Source organism: Perca fluviatilis, chromosome 14 (genome assembly GCF_010015445.1).
Source record: "Perca fluviatilis chromosome 14, GENO_Pfluv_1.0, whole genome shotgun sequence".
NCBI lineage: Eukaryota > Metazoa > Chordata > Actinopteri > Perciformes > Percidae > Perca > Perca fluviatilis.
This window is the reverse complement of record NC_053125.1, coordinates 33,493,152-33,510,263: the sequence shown is the minus strand read 5'-3', so window position 1 is coordinate 33,510,263 and position 17,112 is coordinate 33,493,152. Positions and strand designations below refer to the sequence as shown.

The 17,112-nt window shown below is 42.9% G+C and overlaps 3 protein-coding genes across 3 annotated transcripts; all 3 read left to right on the top strand.

The window, feature by feature from the left end:
• The first annotated feature begins 417 nt into the window (after nt 1-417).
• LOC120572824 (low affinity immunoglobulin gamma Fc region receptor III-like) lies at nt 418-3,426 on the top strand. The gene is made up of 6 exons (XM_039822290.1): nt 418-493; nt 805-840; nt 2,152-2,415; nt 2,495-2,737; nt 2,810-3,031; nt 3,138-3,426. Exons 1-6 carry the CDS (start codon nt 463-465, stop codon nt 3,248-3,250), a joined length of 909 nt encoding a protein of 302 aa, XP_039678224.1. The 5' UTR covers nt 418-462; the 3' UTR covers nt 3,251-3,426.
• A 4,277-nt stretch (nt 3,427-7,703) lies between these two features.
• Nucleotides 7,704-10,264, top strand: LOC120572848 (high affinity immunoglobulin gamma Fc receptor I-like). Its single transcript, XM_039822342.1, has 5 exons — nt 7,704-7,898; nt 9,052-9,315; nt 9,395-9,637; nt 9,710-9,862; nt 9,969-10,264. Exons 1-5 carry the CDS (start codon nt 7,868-7,870, stop codon nt 10,079-10,081), a joined length of 804 nt encoding a protein of 267 aa, XP_039678276.1. The 5' UTR covers nt 7,704-7,867; the 3' UTR covers nt 10,082-10,264.
• Nucleotides 10,265-12,217: 1,953 nt separating this feature from the next.
• On the top strand, nt 12,218-14,551 carry LOC120572843 (Fc receptor-like protein 5). The gene is made up of 6 exons (XM_039822329.1): nt 12,218-12,306; nt 12,619-12,654; nt 13,351-13,614; nt 13,694-13,936; nt 14,009-14,161; nt 14,268-14,551. The coding sequence occupies exons 1-6, from the start codon at nt 12,276-12,278 to the stop codon at nt 14,378-14,380; spliced, it is 840 nt and encodes a 279-aa protein (XP_039678263.1). The 5' UTR covers nt 12,218-12,275; the 3' UTR covers nt 14,381-14,551.
• The last annotated feature ends 2,561 nt before the right edge of the window (nt 14,552-17,112 follow it).

The following is a 17,112-nucleotide window of genomic DNA, read 5'->3' as shown; positions in this document are numbered from 1 at the left end:
AAGAGTGTTTCAACTATCCCCCTACAACCTCTAAATACAATTATGAACCTGAAAAAGAGCATAATATGAGCACTTTAAACAACTAGGTTTCCCTACAGATCAGTCCAAACTGAACATATTCGGAGCATATTTAAAAATCTCCAGTTACCCCTGAGTTTAACCCTTCCCTGGATAACTATGACCTGGATGACTGAGAACCTTCACAGACATCAGCATGTAAATTATTCACATTTCTGGAATGAACGTATGGAAATAATAATAAATAAATAATTAACAATATTTCATCACAATCAACAACAACGTTCATCTCTGTGATTATAAACTAACACAAGAGACCAACTGTCCTATCAACTGCAGGAGGGGAAACCACACGGCTGTTGCACCTCCAAAGAGGAAATGGTGGTTTTAGCTGCTCTGAGTCAAACATTCAAAGTGTTTGATGTCACATCACCAACAGGTACGATGGGACAAACATCTCTGCAATGGCTGATCTGTAAGTACACTCTGTTCTGTTATTACATTGTTAACTTCATTGTCTAAAACGTTCAGAAAAGGTTGTCACTTAACGCTGACACAACCATTAAGAGCAGAAAGTGACAACAGCTGCAGAGAAGCTGTAGTTAAAGGGTTAACATCAGAGCTTATTGGACGGAGCTGCAGCGTGTTAGAAAAGCAGAATAAACTGGTGTTAAAGCTGGAAGACGCTGAGAGTATTTAGTGTGGACTCCATCTTCTCTGAGCTCACAGTTGTTCTGTCTGTCTGCAGTAAAAGCTCAAACTAACCTGAGGTCCATTTCTCTTCAGTTCTAACCTCACTGCTGAGCAGCACAACAGACCAAGGTCAGTATGAACTCTGAGAACACTTTATATTAAAGTACACAGGGTTGCAGATATTCAAACAGGGATGGGTTCACTTTGTATGACTTCATTAGCTCAATAAAATGTTTTCAAATGAGCATTTTGTTTATTTCCTTAAAAGCAGCGAGTTTGAGTCATATGAGGTTTACGCCCGGCAGAGATGATTTGTTCCCCTTTCTATAGTTAGATGCTTAGAACTAAATTACTTCAAGGTTGCGACATACTAAACCACACAGCTTCCCTTTTCTAAAGTTGCCTCTTCACACTTAAATCCATCACAGTTAAAACGTCCATCAGGTGTCAGTCTATAGAGATGCAGCTTCTATTCCCATTCAGTGGTAAAATAACGTTAGCAAAAGTAGGAATATCCAGCCCAGTCTCACTGCAGTTCGTGAAATGTTCTCCTAATTTAATCTATTCATTTATGTATACAGACACGTTTATTTCGTTTTTTTCGTGATTGGTCAGCGTGTTTTATAAACTAATGTAATTCGATGGGAAGCATCTTTGGTGATTACAGCACGATTCTCGTCGGGCTACAGCAGAGAAGCTGGATACAGTTTTGATATTGTTGGTGTTTTTAGCCCTATAACTGCTGTTTTAGCTTGGTTGGGTTTAGGAAACGTAACATACGGGACATGATCCCCGGTCTCCTGGGTAAGAGTCCTGTGTTGTTGGACCCATCCACCCCCCCGATCAACCTCCTTATGCAGATTTTCTGGCTTTCATACTACTCACTACCGTAGTCACTCTTAATGCTACGTCATCTTCTCATTGACTTTACTTTGGCATTGTTTTCCAAAGAATTGTGCTGTGATCACGAAAAATGCTTCCCACTGAAATAAATTAGTTTAAGAAACTTGCTGACCACCATGGGGGAAAAAACTTAGATTAAAGTGTCTGTGCACACAAATCAATAGTTAAATTACGTGAACATTTCCCAAACTGCCGTGAGACTGGGCTGGAATATCTCCCCGTACAAAGTCAAACTGCCACGTTTCCACTGTCGACAGGATTAATGTTATATGATGATTTATTTACCTGTCATACAGATCTTCAACTGAACACAGTAACATGCTGGTTTAAAAACAGAAAAAGCCTAATTTCTGTTTACATGATGCATCACATTCATGGAAGTAAATGACCAGTTTTTGTCGGTTTTTTAGTACTCTCATTATACATGAGAGGTTACATTCATCACATAATTTAGGACACAAATATTAGGAAACAAGTTTGGGTTTCAGACTTTCTTCTCGGGGTCATTTAGTGTTTTCTAAACCCTCCTCCCTCCAGCCTCTCTGACTGTGAGTCCCAGCAGCTCTCAGATGTTTAGAGGACAGCCTGTCTCTCTGAGCTGTGAGGAGGACGACAGCTCTGCTGGATGGACTCTGAGGAGGAACACAACCAGAAAAACCAGGACTCAGTGTGCAGATGGCTGGGGAAACCTTGCTGGTTCTTCTTGTATCATCTACTACATGCTCCCATCGGACAGTGGAGTGTACTGGTGTGAGTCCAGAGAGGGAGCAACCAGTAACAGCATCACCATCACTGTCACTGGTAAGATCAGACTGTGGAGTCAGTATTGATGAAGCTGTGTGTGAATGGATGACATGCTGTAGTTTGTCTCTGTGTTGAGGTGGACCAGTGATCCTGCAGAGTCCTGTCCTCCCTGTGATGGAGGGAGAAGACCTCACTCTGACCTGTAGAACAAAGAACTCCTCCAACCTCCCAGCTGGTTTCTATAAAGATGGCTCCTTCATCAGGACTGAGCCTGCAGGTCACATGACCATCCACCATGTTTCCAGGTCTGATGAAGGCCTCTACAAGTGTCTCATCAGCAGTGTTGGAGAGTCTCCACCCAGCTGGGTCTCTGTCACAGGTGAGGAGGTTACCTTTGATTTCAGGAGTTCATTCATCCAGATATTCACCTGACAGCTGATTCTCTCTACAGGGAAACCAAAGACCACAAGCTCTCCTCCTACCTCAAGACCTTCTAAAACCTCAAGACCTCCTTCGACCACAAGCCCTCCTACGACAAGCTCTCTGCCGTCCCCTTACATAACCTCAGACCCCCTCCCCCTTGTGATCAGACTGGTCGTCCACCTGGTGGTGTTCTGTCCGTACTGCATCTCCACTTTCATCATGGTGTCTTTATTTCGACACAGGGCCACAGGTAACTCTCTCAACTCACCTGGTGTTGATGGATGACAGTTGTCTCTAACAGAACTCTTCAGCTGATCAATTATCTACATTTTATTTCTTACCTGCTCTGACTGTAGGAAATGGCCTACCTGTTGCCATAGTGATGAGCTCGCCCACCCAGGCTGAGGAGGGATTGAATGATGACCATGAGTATAACATCACCGCTGTCACCAGAGAGCATCACTTCTGATCTGATCTGAAAAAAAGCTGAAATATCCGTAGGTCAGAAACAGTTCCCCCGGATGTCTTGATATAATTATGAGTTAAAAAAATTCAATATGAAATTATAGCTTTAAGTTTGATTTGCTCCTTTACTGGCAGCCACAGCTATCTCTGTAACCCTGAATATTTTATATTATAAGAATAAAGCGCTTTTTTTTGGTAGTTTTTCATGAAATTGATCAGCGTTATTTTCTGTCTTTTACAGAGTTTGTATTTCAGTTCTCAGTTCAGTCAGTGTCTTTAACGTCAGCTCCCTATCACTGCTGAGAGTGGGAATGAGACGCTCATTGTTAAAATGTGTTTGGATGAAAGCATCATATCAGTTCAGTCAGACAGCCAGCAGCTGGCAGCAAAACACGTTCTCTTTCTTTACACATGTTCAGTTCAGCTCACAGTTCACTCTGGTGGCTCTCTCATCATAACATTTTAATGAATTCATCACTGAATTACAAAAATCTGAAAAGTATTTGGGTATACGTTCAGTTTATTGTCCCAAATGTTTTTCCAAAAACTGAGTGTCCCAAATGATGAGGGTCTTATTTGAGACAGGTTAGAGTATTAGGGTTAGGGTCAGACGTGGCCTTACCTGTGTTTCACACGTTTCAATTGAAACAGACACCAGCCTCCAAGGGGGGCCCCAACAGACCAGCAACATCCCATTCATTTTCTCCATAGGATATTGATATTGATTTTCAGCAATAATGTCTAAACCATCCAAGGTAGACTGACCACGAGCTAGGAGGTTGTGAAACGAAAGTTTCTGCTCCTATAAAAGCCACAAGGTATGAAATCAACCTTGCTATTTGCGATCTTCTTTTTTGCTGTTAGGATAAATGTTAGTTTGAGGAAAGGAATTTTAAGAGGAAATGAAACGTACATATGCCAGTGGTGCTGAAAAACGAAAGATATTGGAAAAAAAAAAGAAAAGCTTTATTCACTCTACCAAAAGTGACCTCTTTCTTTGGTCCAGCATCTGTAACCCTACTGGTGACAGCAGCGGCCAAACCCCAATCACAGGATGATAGCCAAAATACAGATTATTCGTCTTCAACTCAAACTGCTGGCAGTAATGATGACCAAACATTGTTAGTAGAACAAGAACATGACGATGAAGTTCCTACCGCTGAGACAGGTGAGGGAGATGCCAGGGAAAATGCCCGAGACTAATGTAAAGAGACAGAACTGGGGTGCTGGCCGGAGCATAATGCAGATGACCAATGAATTGATATTGTTAGGAGCTGTCCCGTTCAGATAGAGGAGTTTAACTTCCCACAAAGCCAATCACACCGCCGTTTTACCAAGGACAGATATTTCATGAAGATGAAAAATGGAGAAACGATACGCAGGTCATGGTTTGTGTACTCAAAATCATCCAATTCAGTCTTCTGTTTTTGCTGTACTTTATTTGGCAAGCGGACGAGTAGTCTCACTCACAGAGGAATGTGGGAACGTCTCACTCTCACACTCTAGGATCATGAAAAATCTAATACACACCGTGTCAATATGGACAGCTGCCGCGAGCTGGAGAAGCACGTAAAAACGCCCATTACCATTGACTATACCTATCAAGAAATGCAAATGTAAAAAAAAACGTTATGAAAAGGTTAATTGACATAGTCTGTCAACTTGCAGAATGAAACCTTGCTTTCCGTGGCCACACTCCAACCTACATGAATCAAACAATGGAAACTTTCTAGGTGTGGTGGAGCTGCTTGCAGAGTTTGACCCAGTGATGAGCGAGAATGTCAGACAGTCAGGCTGAGACAAAAGAGATTGCTGACCATTATCTGGGGAAAACTATACAAAATGAGCTGATCACTCTTATTGGAGACAAGACAGTGGAAGCAATAATACAAGGAGTAAAACAATCCCATTACTACTCTGTGATAACGGACTGCACCCCGGACGCTGCACACATAGAGCATCTCTCTGTGACACTACGCTTTGTCAAGTGCCAAATCGGTGCCGGGGCTACTGTTGGAGAGCATTATGTAGGTTTCCTACCAGTGCTTGACACATCAGGCGCAAGGCTAACAGATGTCTTCTTGAAGCATTTGGAGAAGTTAGGCCTGGATGTCGAAATATGCAGGAGACAGGCGTATGATAACGGTAGCAACATGCGGGGGAAAAATAGCAGTGTGTAGAAAAAGGGTGCTTGATATCAACAAAAAAGCACTGTTCATGCCATGTGCCAGCCACAGTCTAAACCTCGTCATTGTAGATGCTGCGGAGTCAACAGTGTTGTCTGTGAGCTTCTTTGGGGTGCTGCAACATCTGTACACCATTTTCAGCTCCTCCACACAGAGATGGGAGATTTTCAAGTCAAACGTACCACAGATGACTCCAAAGGCCATATCCAACACGTGATGGGAATGCCGAGTGGAAAGTGTGAAAGTGCTGCGCTATAAGCTTCCTGCTGTCAGCGAAGCTCTTCTCTCACTGGTCGATCATGCAACAAAAAAAGGTATGTACGAGTCGAGTGTGTGTTATTTTGCTTTGTGATAGACAGTCTCTGGTTTTAGTGTGTTAGGATAGCCTACCTATTAGGGTCTTTTTAACCTATTTAAAAACTTAAACCAGACACTGCTAGGATTATATTGTTTCAGTACAATGGACAGCCGTGCATGGCATTGTAAAGCATCACTATAAATTGTTGAAATTTAAAAAACAACATTGTTATTATCAGGTGACAGTGAGACTGCGTCTGATGCCAGAGGCCTTGAACAAAAGATAACGAGCTGGAAATTCCTGCTTACTGTCATCATCTGGTACACCATCCTACATGAGGTTAATCGTGTCAGCAAGCTGCTCCAGAGCCCACAAGATGGTATTGATGTGCTACAGTACGAGGGGGGATATGTTCTTAAATTCCTAAAGGAATACAGAGAATGGCCTTTCATCCACCCAGACAGATGCTAGAGACATCGCGGGAGAGATGGAGATGCCAATGGTCTTCCCCTCTACACAAGGCCAAAAACCTGAACGCCAGTTTCCGTACGAGCCCCAAAATATGGATCCTTCCTTGACAGTGACAGCCGAGGAAAAGTTCAGGAGAGATGTTTTCCTCCCACAAGTGAACTCTGCCATTACAGGCACATGTGAGCGCTCAAGTTGATGGAGACATTTCATGGTCTGTTTGGTTTCATTGATAGAAGAGAGGAAATGAAAAGGGCCGTGGAAAGTTACACCCTCAAAGAAAGCTGCACAAATGTAGAAAAACCCTCAGCGATGTGGACGCTGAGGACCTTGTGCGCGAGATCTCGGCTGGTGTCACTGCCGTGCCAGCAGAAGAAACCACTGGCCTGCAGATTATGAGCTACATTTACAGAAACAATTTAGTTGAACTGTATCCACACCTCAGCATTGCTCTCCGACTCATGATGACAGTGCCTGTGACTGTAGCGAGCGGAGAGAGGAGTTTCTCTCGCTTGAAGCTAATAAAAACACACCTGAGGTCAACAATGCTCCAGGAGCGGCTGTCAGCTCTCGCTCAGATTTCTATTCAGCACAAGCTGACAAAATCTCTGGACAAAGATGAACTTATCAGGGCATTCTCAGCACTCAAACACAGAAGGGTGGATTTCTAAAAAGGGCTCAGGTGAAATCTACGCCCACCGCCCAGTGAGCTGTCCATGGTGCTGAAAAACCCAGAGCCCATCGTTATTAATGATAAGTTCGGTTCAGTGTCAGTCAGACACTTTTTCTTCTTTGCTTTTGTTAAATTAGTATTAAATTGAGGGGTTGTTTGAGCTGTTTTTTAATAAAGTCAGCCCAGCGCAAATCAATTAAGCAGAGAAGTTGGTGTCCGTGAAAGGGGGAGGCTTATTCCAATGTAAAACGCTGTATAATTGTATATAGTTATAATCAAATAAAGTTGGATTATTTTTATGTTGAGCTGCCTGTTCGTGAAGCTGAAAGAGCATGTAATCAGCCCTCATACTCTGCTCTCTCTCTGACTGGCTAGTAGTCCTTACCTAGGTATTGAGCATGTGCGACTACCAACAAAGATAGAACAGAAGTGAGATGTCTCACTCTGTAGCTAAAACAGAGAGCTCAACACACAGGGTGAAAAGAGGAGCTGCAGCAATGTGCAGTACAACACAAATATGGTGTGTGTTTTGAAAATTAAACCATGTAAACCTTTTCTAATACAACCTCTAAATACAATTATGAACCTGAAAATGAGAATAATATGGACACTTTAAACAACTAGGTTTCCCTACAGATCAGTCTGAACTGAATATATTCGGAGCATATTTAAAAATCTCCAGTTGCCCCTGAGTTTAACCCTTCCCTGGATAACTATCACCTGGATGACTTAGAACCTTCACAGACATCAGTGTGTAAATTATTAATATTTCTGGAATGAATGTATGGAAGTAATCTTCATTAATGATATTTCATCACAATCAACAACAACGTTCATCTCTGTATTTAGAAACTAAAACAAGAGACAACTATCAACTGCAGGAGGGGAAACCACGCGGCTGTTGCACCCCCACTCCCATTCACAGAGGAAATTGTGGTTTTAGCTGCTCTAAATCAAACATTCAAAGTGTTTAATGTCACATCACCAACAGGTACGATGGCACAAACATCTCTGCAATGGCTGATCTGTAAGTACACTCTGTTCTGTTACTACATTGTTAGCTTCATTGTTTAAAACGTTTAAAACCGGCAGAGATGATTTGTTCCCCTTTCTATAGTTAGATGCTTAGAAATAATTCATTGAAAGTTTGTGACGTACTAAACCACACAGCTTCCCTTTTCTAAAGTTGCGTCTTCACACTTAAATCCATCACAGCAAAAACGTCCATCATGTGTCAGTCTATAGAGATGTACAGCTTCTATTCCCATTCAGTGGTAAAGTAACAACGTTCGCAAAAGTAGGATTATCCAGCCCAGTCTCACGGCATTTGTGAAATGTTCACCTAATTTAATCTATTAATTTGTGTACATGGACAGGTTTATTTAGTTTTTTGCGTGATTGGTCAGCGTGTTTTTTAAACTAATGTATTTCAATTTGAAGCATCGTTGGTGATCACAGCACGATTCTTTCTGCCAGTAGGCTGCAGCAGAGAAGCTGGATACAGCTCTGATATTATTGGTGTTTTTAGCCATATAACCGCTGTTTTAGGTTACGTTTCCATGACACTTGGGACAACAACGGGACGGTTGGGTTTAGGTACCGTGACACGTGGGACACACCCCCGGTCTCCTGGGTGAGAGTCCTGTGTTGTTTGACCCATCCACCCCCCCGATCAACCTCCTTATGCTGATTTTCTGGCTTTCATACTACTCAATACCGTAGACTCTCTTAATGTTATGTCATCTTCTCATTGACTTTACTTTGGCATTGTTTTCGAAAGAATCGTGCTGTGATCACGAAAGATGTTTCCCACTGAAACAAAATTAATTTAAAAAACTTGCTGTTATACTGGAACTGGAATATCTCCCCCTACAAAGTCAAACTGCCAAATTTCCACTGTCTACAGGATCAGTGTTATATGATGATTTATTAACCTGTCAGACAGATCTTCAACTGAACACAGTAACATGCTGGTTTAAAAAAAAAGCCTAATTTCTGTTTACATGATGCATCACATTCGTGTAAGTAAATGACCAGTTTTTGTCTGTTTTTTAGTACTCTCATTATACATGAGAGGTTACATTCATCACATAATTTAGGACACAAATATTAGGAAACAACTTGGGGTTTCAGACTTTCTTCTGAGTCATTTAGTGTTTTCTAAACCCTCCTCCCTCCAGCCTCTCTGACTGTGAGTCCCAGCAGCTCCCAGATGTTTAGAGGACAGTCTGTCTCTCTGAGCTGTGAGGAGGACGACAGCTCTGCTGGATGGACTCTGAGGAGGAACACAACCAGAGAAACCAGGACTCAGTGTGGAGATGGCTGGGGAAGATCTGCTGGTTCTTCCTGTAACATCAGCTACATGGACCCATCGGACAGTGGAGTTTACTGGTGTGAGTCCAGAGAGGGAGCAACCAGTAACAGCATCAACATCACTGTCACTGGTAAGATCAGACTGTGGAGTCAGTATTGATGAAGCTGTGTGTGAATGGATGACATGCTGTAGTTTGTCTCTGTGTTGAGATGGACCAGTGATCCTGCAGAGTCCTGTCCTCCCTGTGATGGAGGGAGAAGACCTCACTCTGACCTGTAAAACAAAGACGTCCTCCAACCTCCCAGCTGGTTTCTATAAAGATGGCTCCTTCATCAGGACTGAGTCTGCAGCTCACATGACCATCCACCATGTTTCCAGGTCTGATGAAGGCCTCTACAAGTGCAACATCAGCAGTGTTGGAGAGTCTCCATCCAGCTGGGTCTCTGTCACAGGTGAGGAGGTTACCTTTGATTTCAGGAGTTCATTCATCCAGATATTCACCTGACAGCTGATTCTCTCTACAGAGAAACCTACATCCACAAACCCTCCTACAACAAGCACTCTGCTGCCCCCTTACACAACCTCAGTGATCAGACTGGTCGTCCACCTGGTGGTGTTCTGTCCGTACTGCATCTCCACTTTCATCATGGTGTCTTTATATCGACACAGGGCCACAGGTAACTCTCTCAACTCACCTGGTGTTGATGGTTGACAGTTGTCTCTAACAGAACTCTTCAGCTGATCAATTATCTACATTTTCTTTCTAACCTGCTCCGACTGTAGGAAATGGCCTATCTGTTGCCATGGTGATGACCTCGCCCACACAGGCTGAGGAGGGATTGGATGATGAATATGATGATGTCATCACCGCTGTCACCAGAGAGCATCACTTCTGAACTGATCTGAGAAGAAGCTGAAATCTCCGTAGATCAGAAACAGTTCCCCCGGCCGTCTTGATATAATTATGATTTAAACATATTCAATATGAAATCATTGTTTTAAGTTTGAATTGTTCCTTTACTGCCAGCCACAGCTATCTCTGTAATCCTGAATATTTTATATTATAACAATAAAGCTTTATTTTCGTAGTTTTTCATGAAATTGATCTGCATTACTTTCTGTCTTTTACAGGGTTTGTATTTCAGTTCTCAGTTCAGTCAGTGCCTTTAACATCAGCTCTCTATCACTGCTGAGAGTGGGATTGAGACGCTCATTGTAAAAATGTGTTTGGATGAAAGCATCATATCAGTTGAGTCAGACAGCCAGCAGGTGGCAGCACAGCACCTTCTCTTTCTTTACACATGCTCAGTTCAGCTCACAGTTCACTCTGTTTGCTTGTCTTTAAATTATCTGTTTTTCATCTTAACCTTTTAATTAATTCAAAACTGAATTACAGAAATCTGAAAAGTATTTGGGTATACGTACAGTTTAGTGTCCCAAATAATTTTCCAAAAACTGAGTGTACCAAATGATGAGGGTCTTATTTGAGACAGGTTAGGGTATTATGGTTAGAGGGTATTAAGGTTAGGGTAGCACAGGTAGTGATGGTCAAGTGAAGCTTCGCGAACCACTGTCTTTATTTTCTGAGCTCACTAGATGGCTCCCTCTGTTCAAAGAAAAAGGTTAAATGAATGGCAATTCAGTGTGTTTTCAAACCCTTTGTTGAACAAAGAGCGCCATCTAGTGAGCTCAGAAAGTAAAGACAGCTTCATTTGACCATGACTAAGCACAGGTGGTTTAGCAGGTTCATAATTAATGAAGGACATTGTGTCGGGAATTTGGAACACTAAACTGCACGTATACCGAGTATTTGGGGTGGAGATGGTGCAGTGGATATGATACATACCTTTGGTGTGGAAGACCCGGGTTCGATTCCCACTGCAATACATCAACCAATGTATTGGTGAATGTCTGAGCAAGACACTTAACTCCTAGTTGCTCCAGAGGTGTGTGACATCTGACATGCAAAAATTGTAAGTCGCTTTGGATAAAAAGCGTTAGCTAATTGACATGTATCATAATTTGAATATTATATTCAAGTAAAATTGGGTAAAAATAAAACTTTGGTCAGACAAATAGTTCAAAACGTTAATGTTTACTGTGTGTTCCGGTGATAAAATAAAGATCATTAACATGTCAACACACACATGACATCCCACCACAGAGTGTCCAAACCAACAGTTGATTCATTTCAGAAACTCTCTGCAGCAGAAAACACAACAGAGACCAAACTCACACAGTTCAACTCAAATGACAACGACAACACGCGGACACCGCGGCGCTTGCAACAAACATTATTAATTATATTTTTAAGTCACATGGCAACAACACAGAGATATATAAACAATATAAAGTCCACAGCAGCTTCAGACGCACGCACGCACACATACATACACGCACACACACACACACTCTCATCTGTGGCTTGTCTTGTGTGACAAGCCACAGATGAGTGGGCAGGAAACTGGCAAAACACTGAATACTGAAACCCAAAATCAGCCTAATGAGGCTAGACACAAGAGAAGTGTACGAGGAGAGACGTGCTGGACACGGCTACAGGGACAACACAGAAAACTCAAACAGCAATGTGCAGTACAACAAAATATGTTTATTTTTGAAAATTAAACCATTTAAACCTTTTCTGATACAACCTCTAAATACAATTATGAACCTGAAAATGAGAATAATATGAACACTTTAAACAACTAGGTTTCCCTACAGATCAGTCTGAACTGAACATATTTGGAGCATATTTAAAAATCTCCAGTTGCCCCTGAGTTTAACCCTTCCCTGGATAACTATGACCTGGATGACTGAGAACCTTCACAGACATCAACATGTAAATTATTCACATTTCTGGAATGAACATATGGAAATAATCTTCATTAATGATATTTCATCACAATCAACAACAACCTTCATCTCTGTGATTATAAACTAACACAAGAGACCAACTGTCCTATCAACTGTAGGAGGGGAAACCACACGGCTACTGCACCCCCACCCCCAACCTACAAAGAGGAAATGGTGGTTTTAGCAGCTCTGAGTCAAACATTCAAAGTGCTTGATGTCACATCATCAACAGGTACGATGGGACAAACATCTCTGCAATGGCTGATCTGTAAGTACACTCTGTTCTGTTATTACATTGATAGCTTAATTATTTAAAACGTTCAGAAAAGTTTGTCACTTAATGCTGGCACAAACTTTTAAGAGTAGGAAGTGACAACAGCTGCAGAGAAACTGTAGTTAAAGGGTTAACGTCAGGGCTTATTGGACGGAGCTGCAGCGTGTTAGAAAAGCAGAATAAACTGGTGTTAAAGCTGGAAGACGCTGAGAGTATTTAGTGTGGACTCCATCTTCTCTGAGCTCACAGTTGTTCTGTCTGTCTGCAGTAAAAGCTCAAACTAACCTGAGGTCCATTTCTCTTCAGTTCTGACCTCACTGCCGAGCAGCACAACAAACCAAGGTCAGTATAAACTCTGAGAACACTTTATATTAAAGTACACAGGGTTACAGATATTCAAACAGGGACAGGTTGACTTTGTCTGACTTCATTAGCTCAATAAAATGTTTTCAATGTTATATGAGGATTTATTTACCTGTCAGACAGATCTTCAACTGAGCACAGTAACATGCTGGTTTTTTTGTCTTCTCATTATACATGAGAGGTTACATTCATCACATAATTTAGGACACAAATATTTGGAAACAAGTTTGGGTTTCAGACTTTCTTCTGAGTCATTTATGGCGTTTTTCCATTACATGGTACCTGCTCGACTCGCCTCGACTCTACTCGCCTCGACTCAACTCGACGCGCTGTGCGTCCCTTTTCCATTGCAGATTTTAGTACCGCCTCAGCATTGCTGGTCGTCATTGCGACTGCTGTGGGCGTGGCTTGGTAGCGTTGCATTTCCCCCCGTCCCAACTCATTTCCTGGTTCTCCTTCTCCGTAAACAACATGAAATCAAGGAGAGGGTTAACTTTTCCTGCTACAGATTTTCCACCGTGGTCAGAAAGATCAGGGCAGACACTTTGTTTCTCTCACTATATGACTCTAGAGTCACTACTCGCTGCAGAGCTAATCACCGTCACTCTCTCACTGATCCCGGTACCATGTAATGGAAAAGCGCCATTTGTGTTTTCTAAACCCTCCTCCCTCCAGCCTCTCTGGCTGTGAGTACCAGCAGCTCTCAGATGTTTGAAGGACAGTCTGTTTCTCTGAGCTGTGAGGAGGACGACAGCTCTGCTGGATGGACTCTGAGGAGGAACACAACCAGAGAAACCAGGACTCAGTGTGGAGATGGCTGGGGAAGACCTGCTGGTTCTTCCTGTAACATCAGCCGTATGGTCCAATGGTACAGTGGAGTTTACTGGTGTGAGTCCAGAGAGGGAGCAACCAGTAACAGCATCACCATCACTGTCACTGGTAAGATCAGACTGTGGAGTCAGTATTGATGAAGCTGTGTGTGAATGGATGACATGCTGTAGTTTGTCTCTGTGTTGAGGTGGACCAGTGATCCTGCAGAGTCCTGTCCTCCCTGTGATGGAGGGAGAAGACCTCACTCTGACCTGTAAAACAAAGACGTCCTCCAACCTCCCAGCTGGTTTCTATAAAGATGGCTCCTTCATCAGGACTGAGCCTGCAGGTCACATGACCATCCACCATGTTTCCAGGTCTGATGAAGGCCTCTACAAGTGCAACATCAGCAGTGCTGGAGAGTCTCCACCCAGCTGGGTCTCTGTCACAGGTGAGGAGGTTACCTTTGATTTCAGGAGTTCATTCATCCAGATATTCACCTGACAGCTGATTCTCTCTACAGAGAAAACAAAGACCACAAACCCTCCTACAACAAGCACTCTGCTGCCCCCTTACACAACCTCAGTGATCAGACTGGTCTGCCACCTGGTGGTGTTCTGTCCGTACTGCATCTCCACTTTCATCATGGTGTCTTTATATCGACACAGGGCCACAGGTAACTCTCTCAACTCACCTGGTGTTGATGGTTGACAGTTGTCTCTAACAGAACTCTTCAGCTGATCAATTATCTACATTTTCTTTCTAACCTGCTCCGACTGTAGGAAATGGCCTATCTGTTGCCATGGTGATGACCTCGCCCACACAGGCTGAGGAGGGATTGGATGATGAATATGATGATGTCATCACCGCTGTCACCAGAGAGCATCACTTCTGAACTGATCTGAGAAGAAGCTGAAATCTCCGTAGATCAGAAACAGTTCCCCCGGCCGTCTTGATATAATTATGATTTAAACATATTCAATATGAAATCATTGTTTTAAGTTTGAATTGTTCCTTTACTGCCAGCCAAAGCTATCTCTGTAATCCTGAATATTTTATATTATAACAATAAAGCTTTATTTTCGTAGTTTTTCATAAAATTGATCTGCGTTACTTTCTGTCTTTTACAGGGTTTGTATTTCAGTTCTCAGTTCAGTCAGTGCCTTTAACACTAATTGTTTTGCTTGATTTGCTAAATTCTACGATGGCTAAGGAACTCTTTTGGTGACTTTCGTAGGACTTCATGTCAACAAAAATGCGCCCAAAAGTGTACAAAAATGTCGTAAAAAGCAACAAATTTTAAAAATGTGACAAATATCTGAGAAAGCCACAGAAGCCGGGACAAAAACAACAAAAATGAGGAAAAAAGCTACCAAAAATGTTAAAAAAAAAACATTACGTTACATTACATCATTACGTCATTTAGCTGACGCTTTTATCCAAAGCGACTTACAATTAATAAAAAATAAAGTGACATGCAGTAACAAAAGCACTTCAATAAACTCTCCATGTCTGGCCCCTTGGTGTGATTCTCTTTTTCCAGTGTGGCCCTCTGGGAAAATGAGTTTGACACCCCTGGTCTAGACTAAAATGTTCATGTTTTTAAAAAAATACGATCTCTCTATTTTCTAAGTTACACTCTGTATCTCCCGAGATACGTTGCCCATTTAAGGTAACATTTTGCATTGTAGTCTTTTTATTATAGTTCATATGCCAACTTTTTTTTAAAACAGTTCATAAACAATTAATTAGCTACATTATGTCATGTTATCCATACAACATTAGAAAAAAAATGGAAAAAGACTGAACTTTTTCTCCCGAGATGCATTGCCCATGTAGGATATAAACTTAACATTTCATAACTTTTTAAACCGTTCATGTGCCCATTTTTATAACACCTTTTCCCTGTTTTTTTTTTTTTTTTATTCTAACTTCCCTGTGGTGCGCCACACCAGATATATTCTACAGGCAATGGAGGCTGTTTCTTGTACTGTAGAAATGTCTGACAGAAACTCACTGACAACATGTGTATACTGGTGAATTTATCAATAATACACATTTGAGAGTAAAATAAAAAGTAATCAATGTTGCACACCTTCATCCTATTCAATATCTGTAGAGAACAGACCGAAAAAACATGAGTATATCTGTGAGTGATCAGCCCTGTTAAATACCCTTATATGGGCAATGTATCCCCCTGGATAACAGGCATTCACTGCCTGATTATCAAAGTTATGAAAAAGGTAATTTTAAAAATATCCACAAAAACATGTAAAACTGTCCTTAAAGGACTATGCCACCGTTTGTTGAAATAGGGCTTATCACGGTCTCCTCTAGCTGTAGATAGGTGGGGTCTCCTCTAGCTGTAGATAGGTGGGGTCTCCTCTAGCTGTAGATAGGTGGGGTCTCCCTTAGCTGTAGATAGGTGGGGTCTCCTCTAGCTGTAGATAGGTGGGGTCTCCCCTAGCTGTAGATAGGTGGGGTCTCCTATAGCTGTAGATAGGTGGGGTCTCCCCTAGCTGTAGATAGGTGGGGTCTCCTCTAGCTGTAGATAGGTGGGGTCTCCTCTAGCTGTAGATAGGTGGGGTCTCCTCTAGCTGTAGATAGGTGGGGTCTCCCCTAGCTGTAGATAGGTGGGGTCTCCTCTAGCTGTAGATAGGTGGGGTCTCCCTCTAGCTGTAAATAGGTGGGGTCTCCTATAGCTGGTAGATAGGTGGGGTCTCCTCTAGCTGTAGATAGGTGGGGTCTCCTCTAGCTGTAGATAGGTAGGGTCTCCCCTAGCTGTAGATAGATGGGGTCTCCCCTAGCTGTAGATAGGTGGGGTCTCCCCTAGCTGTAGATAGGTGGGGTCTCCTCTAGCTGTAGATAGGTGGGGTCTCCTCTGGCTGTAGATAGGTAGGGTCTCCCCTAGCTGTAGATAATGGGGTCTCCCTAGCTGTAGATAGGTGGGGTCTCCCCTAGCTGTAGATAGGTGGGGTCTCCCTCTAGCTGTAGATAGGTGGGGTCTCCTCTAGCTGTAGGTAGGTGGGGTCTCCCTAGCTGTAGATAGGTGGGGTCTCCTCTAGTTGTAGATAGGTGGGGTCTCCTCCTAGCTGTAGATAGGTGGGGTCTCCTCTAGCTGTAGATAGGTGGGGTCTCCCTCTAGCTGTAGGTAGGTGGGGTCTCCCTAGCTGTAGATAGGTGGGGTCTCCTCTAGCTGTAGATAGGTGGGGTCTCCTCTAGCTGTAGGTAGGTGGGGTCTCCCCTCTAGCTGTAGATAGGGGGGTCTCCCTAGCTGTAGATGGGTGGGGTCTCCTCTAGCTGTAGATAGGTGGGGTCTCCTCTAGCTGTAGGTAGGTGGGGTCTCCTATAGCTGTAGATAGGGGGTCTCCTCTAGCTGTAGATAGGTGGGGTCTCCTCTAGCTGTAGGTAGGTGGGGTCTCCCCTAGCTGTAGATAGGTGGGGTCTCCTCTAGCTGTAGGTAGGTGGGGTCTCCCTACGCTGTAGATAGGTGGGGTCTCCTCTAGCTGTAGGTAGGTGGGGCCCTCCCTAGCTGTAGATAGGTGGGGTCTCCCTCTAGCTGTAGATAGGTAGGGTCTCCTCTAGCTGTAGATAGGTGGGGTCTCCTCTAGCTGTAGGTAGGTGGGG